Source organism: Chlorocebus sabaeus, chromosome 11 (genome assembly GCF_047675955.1).
Source record: "Chlorocebus sabaeus isolate Y175 chromosome 11, mChlSab1.0.hap1, whole genome shotgun sequence".
NCBI lineage: Eukaryota > Metazoa > Chordata > Mammalia > Primates > Cercopithecidae > Chlorocebus > Chlorocebus sabaeus.
Genome location: NC_132914.1, coordinates 118405856 through 118415320, shown reverse-complemented (window position 1 = coordinate 118415320; position 9465 = coordinate 118405856). Strand labels below are relative to the sequence as shown.

Here is a 9465-nt window from a genome sequence, read left to right as displayed (position 1 = left end):
ACTGTTTATGGCACAGTCATATAGGTCTCCTTTAAGTTCTAAAAACCTGCTCTGCTTTTCCTGCCCCAGGACCTTTGCACATACTGTTCTCTCTGCTAGAATGCTCTTTCCTCCCCCACTCACTAGTTAAGTAGTACTCATCCTTCAGATTTTAGCTAAAACATTCCTTCCTCAGGTAGGCTGATCTTCCCAAATAGGCCAAATTCCCCTACTATAAAGCTCTCATGCCATCATTTGCCTCTTCACCATGATACTCAGCACAAGTTGCAAGATTCCATTTGCTTGGATTATTTGATTAATTTCCATCTCCTCATATCTCCATGAGACTGGCAACCTTATTTATCCTTGGTCTCTAGAGAGTGCCTCATTGAAAGTTGAATGAATGTGTCCATGAATGAGTTAACTGTGATTTGGGGACCTTCTGAAAAGAAAGGAAAGATTTAAATAAACAAATTATACATTTTTTTTTTTTTAATTATCAAAACAGTCACATTAAGGACACTTACATTGCCAGGCTAAAATCAGGAAGGGTTTAAAAAGTTATTCCCCTTTAGAAAGAGAAATGCAAGTCTATTACCAATACTATGTGAAATCAGCCGAGAGAAAGCAGATCCCTTCTCTTCTGACGCAGAGAGGAAGCCATGAATACTGGCAATTACCATAACAGAAGACTGTCTTTAAGTATAAGAAAACAGATCCTACAAAAACTCTCATCACCTTTGGTGATGCCATTATTTTCTACAGTAAACTAAAAATAAGAATACAAATATGACGCCTGTTATTATGGGACGTGTCTGACATATTACACACAGTTGAAGTGACACATCACTGTCTTACCCAGAGCATCAGTGGGGAAGGTGATGGAAAACAGTAGGTGGATCCAGTGATTATTTGTAATTTCACATTCTGACTCCATCTGCGGCCTCATTAAGGTGATAGAAACATACTAGGAATAAGGCACCAAAACCAAAGGTACAAAGGCCCAGAGGCCATCAGAACAGAAAGATGTAACAGTAACATAGAATTCGTGGAGTAAAGAAATGTCAGCTCCAAAGAAATATTATGCATATTATATACGTATAATTACCCACTTTTTAAAATGTCTTTGAAAAGGTAGTAAAAATCAAAGTTCAATCTGGCATAATTAACTTGGTTCCTGAGTTTAAAGCCAGATAAAACCCTGTATCAAAAAACATTTTTATTCATGCTGTCTTACATGAATATAGTAGAAAGCTGCTGGTTTTTAAAAGGTATCAAAACGGTAACTCTTAGAATATGTATAAAAAAATTCACAGATCTTTCATCAGTCACAATATTTAATAGTGGTCTCTAAACTATTCGATAAAATGGCAGTTGTTTAGAAACAGATAAATAGCCAACTCTAGTGACCAAACCAGGAAAAGGAAATTCTGAAGCAGGATCCTAAAACCTGTCACTGCATTTTCATATTCTCGGCAGTTGATGTGTGGAAATGGTAAAGGTGTGGGTTGAAGTAGCTGGCACCCAGACTGCGTCAGTTCTGATTGGCTGCAAAGTGCAGGGTGTTAATGGCAAAAAGGCAGCTTTTTAGTCACTTTCAGTCATGGAATTGTTCTGTTTTGTTTTTTGTTTTTGAGACAGAGTCTTGCTCTGTCGTCCAGGCTGGAGTGCAGTGGCACTATCTTGGTTCATTGCAACCTCCACCTTCCAGGTTCAAGAGATTCTCCTGACTCAGCCTCCCAAGTACCTGGGATTACAGGCGCCCACCACTACGCCCATCTAATTTTTGTATTCTTAGTAGAGACAGGGTTTCACCATGTTGGCCAGGCTGGTCTCGAACTCCTGACCTCAGGTGATCCACCTGCCTCGGCCTCCCAAAGTGCTGGGATTACAGGCTTGAGCCACTGCACCCGGCCTTCAGTCATAGAATTGTGATGACGATTGGAATGCATTGTGTAGCTCAGCAGTTAGATTTGATAGATTCCAAGGCTGGTCTGGTGAGTTACCTGATTTGGTCCATAGCCCTTCTAGAACTGTCCAGTGGAAACCTAAGTTCCTGAGAGTTCCAGGGTTAGTCTGGGCTCCCTAAGAACATTAGAACCAGGAAGGTATGGGCTGAGTCTGTGTGCCCATTTGTCAGGCTTGCTCTCTGTTCCAGTTATCTCTTGCTGTGGAACAGACAAACCCAAAACTTAGTGATTTAAGATAATAATTTGGTTTTCTGGATTTATGGGGCAGTTCTCACTTGGGATGTATCATGTGGTATCAGTCATGTTAGTAGAGTCCACAATCACCTGAAGGCTTCTTCTCTCTCATGTTTGGTGACTGGGCTTGGATGGCTTGAAAGCTGGGGCTGGTCAGGCACTGTCCACATGGCTGCTTGGGCTTCCTCACAGCAGGGTGGTCTCAGGATAGGCAGACTTTTTTTTTTTGAGATGGAGTCTCACTCTGTCACCCAACCTGGAGTGCGTTGGCGTGATCTCAGCTCAATACAACTCTACCTCCCAGGTTCAAGTGTTTCTCCTGTCTCAGCCTCCTGATAGCTAGGACTACAGGTGCCCGCTACCATGCCCAGATAATTTTTGTATTTTTATTAGAGATATGGTTTCACCATGTTGGCGAGTCTGGTCTCGGACTCCTGACTTTAAGTGATCCGCCCGCCTTGGTCTCCCAAAGTGCTGGGATTACAGGTGTGAGCCACCACGCCTGGCCAGGATAGGCAGACTTTTAAATGGAGTCTGGCTTCCGCGATAGCAAGAGTTCCAAGGGACAGGAAGTAGAAGCTGTCAGCCTCTTAAGACCAGGATCTGAAACTGACACAATGTCACTTCCACTTTTGGATAAAACAATCAGAGCCACCCATTCTCAAGGGGAGGAGATAAAACCCTTAGGTCTTGGGGGACTTGAGTGTTAAAGAATCTGTGGCCACCTTTAGTCCTCCACATTCTTCAACCAGGACGAAAAGGGTTTGTTTTTAGTTGGACATTATCCTAGTCTGACCTCATAATGAAATGTTTTGCATTCACGTAGATCTTTAAACACTAACGAGACAGTTCATGTGCATTCTGTCCTCACAATATCTCTGAGATAGTAGTTGGGCAACGAGGAGACAGAGGCACAGAGGTGAGAGGCCTAGGGTCACACAACTTCCTAGGAACAGAGTTGAAACTTACATCTCAATCTGTTTGCTCTCAGTCCATGCAGAGGGATTCTGGTTTGTTTAAACAGGTCACTTTGCTGTCAGACACAGAGAGCTATAGAAGATGAAAGCACATTTCCCTTTGGCTAAAACTGTGGCCACAGAGCTTTGCAGGTGAAGTTCAAGTTGCTAGTAAAGGTCATGTTAATATGGCTACTGCAGCCCCTGCTATCGGTAAGGATTCTTTTTTTTTTTTTTTTTTTTTTTTTTTTTTTTTGAGACAGTTTGCTGTGCCTCCCAGGCTGGAGTGCAGTGGCACAATCTCGGCTCACTACAACCTCTGCCTCCCAGGTTCGAGTGATTCTCGTGCCTCAGCCTCCTGAGTAGCTGGGATTACAAGTGCACACCACCATGTCTGGCTGATTTTTGTATTTTTAGTACAAACGGGATTTCGCCTTGTTAGCCAGGCTGGTCTCCAACTCCCAACCTCGGGTGATCTGCCTGCCTCGGCCTCCCAAAGGGCTGGGATTCCAGATGTGAGCCATGGTGCCTGGCTTCAGTAAGGACTCTTGAAGCCACTGTACTGCCCTTCACTCTTGGGAAACTCTTTTCGGATCCTCCAGCGGCAGCAGCTGGGCAGGATGGCAAAGTCAGCCATGTCCTGGGAGCCGAAGCGCCAGGTGGCGTAGCACCTGTAGGCACAGTGCCGCAGCCGGCTGTTGGTGGAATCCACATCCAGCGCCAGCAAGGGCTCCTGGTAGAGCAGGAGGAACTGCAGGACGTGTCTGGACAGGACCAGCTTCCTGAACAGCTCTGAGGTGGTGATGCAGGCCCCCGGCTTTTTCCGGCAGCACAGCTCCTCCAGGCACCTGTGGCTCTTGGGGAGTTGGGACGGAAGGCAGCTTCCACACTGGCACCAGACGGGGCTGTCCCTGGATCTAGGAGTCGCCTCCTCTCTAAGCGGCTGCATCTCCCCTGGTTGTCCAGGAATCGGGGGTGGGTCATGGAGGGCCAGGGGCAGCTTGGACAAATCTGTGAAGTCCATTGCAGGTCTCTGAAAAAGCAAGTTTCCAAACCTATTAGCAATGACAAGCCCTCAGGTTCTAGGTTCTTTAATTTTATTAACTTATAAAGTTACATTTAATATTACGTGAGTTATAGTAGCCGTCATTTATTAGGTGTAGATATCAGGTCCATGCATGTGTTCTGTAAGCATTGCCGCATTCAAGCCTTTGAAGATGCTTGTGAGGTAATGTATCCTTGTCTCTATTTTACAGATTTTTTTTTTTTTTTTTGAAAGAGGGTCTGACTCTCGCTTAGGCTGGAGCACAGTCGTGTGACCTGTCAGCTCACTCTAACCTCCACCTCCCAGGTTCAGGCAATTTTCATGCCTTAGCCTCTTAAGTAGCTTGGATTACAGGTGTACGCCACCATGCCCAGCTAATTCTTTTGTATTTCTAGTAGAAACGGTATTTCAACATATTGGCCAGGCTGGTTTGGAACTCCTGACTTCAGGTGATTTGCCCGCCTCAGCCTCCCAAAGTGCTGGGATTACAGGCGTGAGCCACTGCACCTGGCCTATTTTACAGATTTTGGAAAATGAAATTCAGAAAAGCCAGGCCTCTGTTGAGATGTCACCTCCTTTCCTGACTACCCTATCTAGCAGCTTTTCTCCCACGTGATTCCCTTATCACACTGTGGTATTCCACATTCTTCCCAGGACTTATCGGAATTTTTTTTTTTTTTTTTTTTTTTTTGAGACAGAGTCTTGCTCTGTCTCCCAGGCTGGAGTGCAGTGGCATGATCTCGGCTCACTGCAACCTCCACCTCCCGGGTTCAAGCGATTCTTCTGCCTCAGCCTCCTGAGTAGCTGGGACTACAGGCGTGCACCACCACACCCAGCTAATTTTTATATTTTTAGTAGAGACAGTTTCACCACATTGGCCAGGCTGGTGTTGAACTCCTGACCTCGAGTGATCCACCCACCTCAGCCTCCCAAAGTGCTGGGATTACAAGCATGAGCCACCACACCCAGCCGTGACTTGGTTTTTAACAAAAATGTTTAAAAAGTAAAAATAAAAATAAAAAATGTTAAAAATAGAAAACAGTATATAGAATAAAGATATAGAGAAAGAATTATTATTATTATTTTGAGATGGAGTCTTGCTCTGTCACCCAGGCTGGAGTGCAGTGGCACGATCTTGTCTCACTGCAAGCTCTGCCTCCCGGGTTCATGCCATTCTTCTACCTCAGCCTCCCAAGTAGCTGGGACAACAGGTGCCTACCACCACGCCTGGCTATTTTTTTGTATTTTTAGTAGAGACGGGGTTTCACCATGTTGGCCAGGATGGTCTCGATCTCCTGACCTTGTGATCCACCCACCTCTACCTCCCAAAGTGCTGGGATTGTAAGCGTGAGCTACCACACCCGCTGAGAAAGAAAATATTTTTATACCACTGTACAAAGTTTAAAAAATTTAAAAATTTATAAAGTAAAGCCACAGTAAGCTAAGATTGATTTATTGAAGAAAGAGAAATATTTTGAACTAAATTTAGTGTAGCCTAAGCACACAGTGTTTATGAAGTCTACTGTAGTGCACAGTAACAACCTAGGCTTTCACATTCACTCACCACTCACTCACTGACCGACTCACCCAGAGCAACTTTCAGTCTTGCAAGCTTCACTCATGGTAAGTGCCCTATGCAGATGTACCATTTTTTAGCTTTATATATCATATTTTCACTGTACCTTTTCTATATTTAGATATACAAATCTTACCATTCTGTTACAGTTGCTTACAGTATTCAGTACAGTAACATGCTGTACAGGTTTGCAGCCTAGGAGCAGTAGACTACACCATGTAACCTAAGTGTATAATAGGCTATTCCATTTAGGTTTGTGTAAATAGAGTCTATGATATTCAGACAACCACAGAATCAGCTACTGATGCATTTTTCAGAACATATCCCCATCGTTAAGTGACACATGACTGTAGTTCACTTCATACACAAATCCAATAAGAACATTAGAATGGAAACACTTTGGTCAGTCTTTCTAAAGAAGAGATGTAAAAATCCTAAATATTAGTGAATGGAATTCAGCAATAAATACAAAGAATAGTACAACACATTCAAATTGAATTTACTTCAGGAATGCAAGGTTGGCTTAATATTTGAAAATCAATCAGTACAATTCACTACCTAACAGAAAAAAAGAAGAAAACTCATTGGTATTTCAAAAGGAGCAGAAAAACTTTTTTTTTTTTTTTTTTTTTTTTTTTTGAGATGGAGTCTTGTTCTGTTGCCTAGGCTAGAGTGCAGTGGCATGATCTCAGCTAACTGCAGCCTCCACCTCCCAGGTTCAATCAGTTCTCCCACCTCAGTCCTGAGTAGCTGGGATTACAGGTGTGCACCACCATGCCCGGCTAATTTTTGTACTTTTAAAAGAGACAGGGTTTCGCCATGTTGGCCAGGCTGTTCTCGAGCTTTTGACCTCAGGTGATCTGCCCACCTTGGCCTCTCAAAGTGTTGGGATTGTAGGCATGAGCCACTGTACCCGGCCAGAAAACAAATAAGACATTATTTCAGAAATCAATATCCATTAATGGTAAAAGTGTTTAGCAAACTAGAAACAGAAGGGAATTTTCTGACCTAATAGCACATTCTTAAAAACATACTGCAGGCTGGATGCAGTGGCTCACTCCTGTAATCCCAGCACTTTGGGAGGCTGAGGTAGGCAGATCACCTGTGGTCAGGAGTTGGAGACCAGCCTGGCCAACATGGCAAAACTCTGTCTCTACTAAAAACACAAAAACTAGCCAGGCATGGTAGTGCACACCTGTAATCTCAGCTACTTGGGAGGCTGAGGCAGCAGGATTGCTTGAACCCAGGAGGCAGAGGTCGCGGTGAGCCAAGATCGCACTACTGCACTCTAGCCTGGGCGTCAGAGTGAGACTGCATCTCAAAACAAACAAAAAAAAACTTACTGCAAATAGTATAATGAATAGTGAAGTATAAAAGCCTTTCTCCCTAAGATAGGGAATGAAGCAGAGATGGCTGCTATTACCATTTCTGTTCAGTATTGTACTGGAGGTCCTGGTCAATGTCATAAAACATTAGATGCCAGGAAGAGACAAGGAAAGATTCCTCCCTAGAGCCTTCAGATAGAGAGGGGCCCTACCAACACCTTAATTTCAGACTTCTAGGCTCCAGAACTGTGACAGAATATGTTTCTGTTGTTGTTGTTTTTGAGATGGAGTTTTGCTCTTGTTGCCTAGGCTGGAGTGCAATGGTGCGATCTCAGCTCACCACAACATCTGCCTCCCAGGTTCAAGCAATTTTCCTGCCTCAGCCTCCCGAGCAGCTGGGATTACAGGCATGTGCTACCATGCCTGGCTAATTTTGGTATTTTTAGTAGAGATGGGGTTTCTCCATGTTGGTCAGGCTGGTCTCAAACTCCCGACCTCTGGTGATCTGCCCACCTCGGCCTCCCAAAGTGCTGGGATTACAGGCGTGAGCCACCAGCCATTTCTGTTGTTTAAGCCGCTTAGTGTATGGTAATTCAGCCCTAGGAAATTGAAGATGCCCAGCAGCCAGAACTGTTGGGGAGAGTGCGAATAAGAACAACCATTTTGTAGCACTGTTTGTTAGTATCTCCTAAAACTGAATATATGTCTGCCTTATGACTCAGCAATTCCACTCTTAGGTAACTGCCTAGTAGAGTGCCGTATGTTGAGCATAGCAGCGTTATTGGCATTAGCCCCAAACTGGACACTACCCAAATGTCCATCAACAGTAGGATGGCTGAGTAAGTTGGATGCTTATAAAACGGAATTATACAATGGGAATGAACTATACACAGCGTCATGAACGACTCCCGCAAAAATAATGTCAAGTAAAGGAAGCCAGACACTCAACCGAGTATGTACCACTTACACACTACATGATTCAAGTTTTAGAAAATTCTAGCAGAAGTAAAATTAATCTTTGGATACAGGATAATGACTACTTTTAAGAGAGGCAGTTGGGTGGACTTGGTAGAGCCGAGGCGGGAGGATTGCTTGAGACCATCCTGGGTAACATAGTGACACCTCGTTTGTAATTTAAAAATATACATTTTTTTCTCTTTTTTTTTTTGAGATGGAGTCTTGCTCTGTCACACAGGCTGGAGTGCAGTGGCACAATCTCGGCTCACTGCAACCTCCACCTCCTGGGTTCAAGCAATTCTCCTGCCTCAGCCTCCTGAGTAGCTGGGATTACATGTATGCCACCACACCACCTGGCTGATTTTTGTATTTTTAGTAGAGACAGGGTTTCACCATGTTGGCCAGGTTGGTCTTGAACTCCTGACCTCAAGTGATCCACCTGCCTTGGCCTCCCAAAGTGCTGGGATTGCAGGTGTGAGCCACCATGCCCAGCCAAATTTTAAAAATTAAAAAAAACAGAAAGAGAGGGTAGTGATTGGAGCAGGGCATAAAAGGGACTCCTGCTAGTAATTTTCAGTTGTTTAATCTGAGTGCCGGTTACATGAGTATGTTTACTTTGTTCAAATCCATCAGTTTTGATTTGTACAAGTTTCTAGATGGGTTTATATTTAATAGTAAATTTTCTTTAAAAAATAAAGACAAAATGATTTAACTTACTGGGACTTCTTGGCCCTTGACATCTTGCAGACTTCTCCCTAGTAGCTTCTGGTTCACCATCCTAATGTGGGATTCATCCACAAAGGACACATACTTTAATGTCTAGGAAAAGACGGTTTAAAAGTTTACCCATTTTTGTACAGAATTATCAAGAATTGCCTATCTAAAGGAAATTGTAATTCCTATTTGCCAAATGATAGACTATTGAACAAACTGGCTCAAAACTCTCATTGACCAAGAATAAATGATTTCTGAGTCTAAAGGTAAATCAGAAATGGAACCCCATGCTTTTTTTTTTTCTTTTTTTGAGACGGAGTTCGCTCTTGTTGCCCAGGCTGGAGTGCAGTGGCGCGATCTTGGCTCACTGCAACATCCGCCTCCCAGGTTCAAGTGATTATGCTGCCTCAGCCTCCTGAGTAGCTGGGATTACAGGCATGCACCTCCACGCCCAGTTAATTTTGTATTTTTAGTAGAGATGGGGTTTCTCCATGTTAGGCAGGCTGGTCTTGAACTCCCGACCTCAGGTGATACCCCCCACTTTGGCCTCCCAAAGTGCTGGAATTACAGGCATGAGCCACCGCGCTGGGCAGAACCCCATGCATCTTAATTTGTAAATTCAACATAGCCACAGCTTACTGCTTAATGTTTTTACATTGGATCCCCCAATTGCTGTGTACAATTTCTTTGTGGTATTATCTCAATTTCA

The 9465-nt window shown here is 43.8% G+C and overlaps 1 protein-coding gene across 3 annotated transcripts in view; it reads right to left on the bottom strand.

Annotated features, from left to right (window-relative positions):
• Window positions 1-453: 453 nt before the first annotated feature.
• Window positions 454-9465, bottom strand: part of P2RX7 (purinergic receptor P2X 7) — a 57632-nt gene continuing 48620 nt past the window's right edge. For all 3 annotated transcript variants that reach the window (XM_008004974.3, XM_073021152.1, XM_073021154.1), the window contains 2 exons: window positions 8760-8861; window positions 454-4172 (listed from right to left, as the gene is read on the bottom strand). In XM_008004974.3, the coding sequence (XP_008003165.3) occupies window positions 3675-4172; window positions 8760-8861 (600 nt within the window). In that variant the 3' untranslated portion in view covers window positions 454-3674. The remainder of the gene's footprint in view (window positions 4173-8759; window positions 8862-9465) is intronic.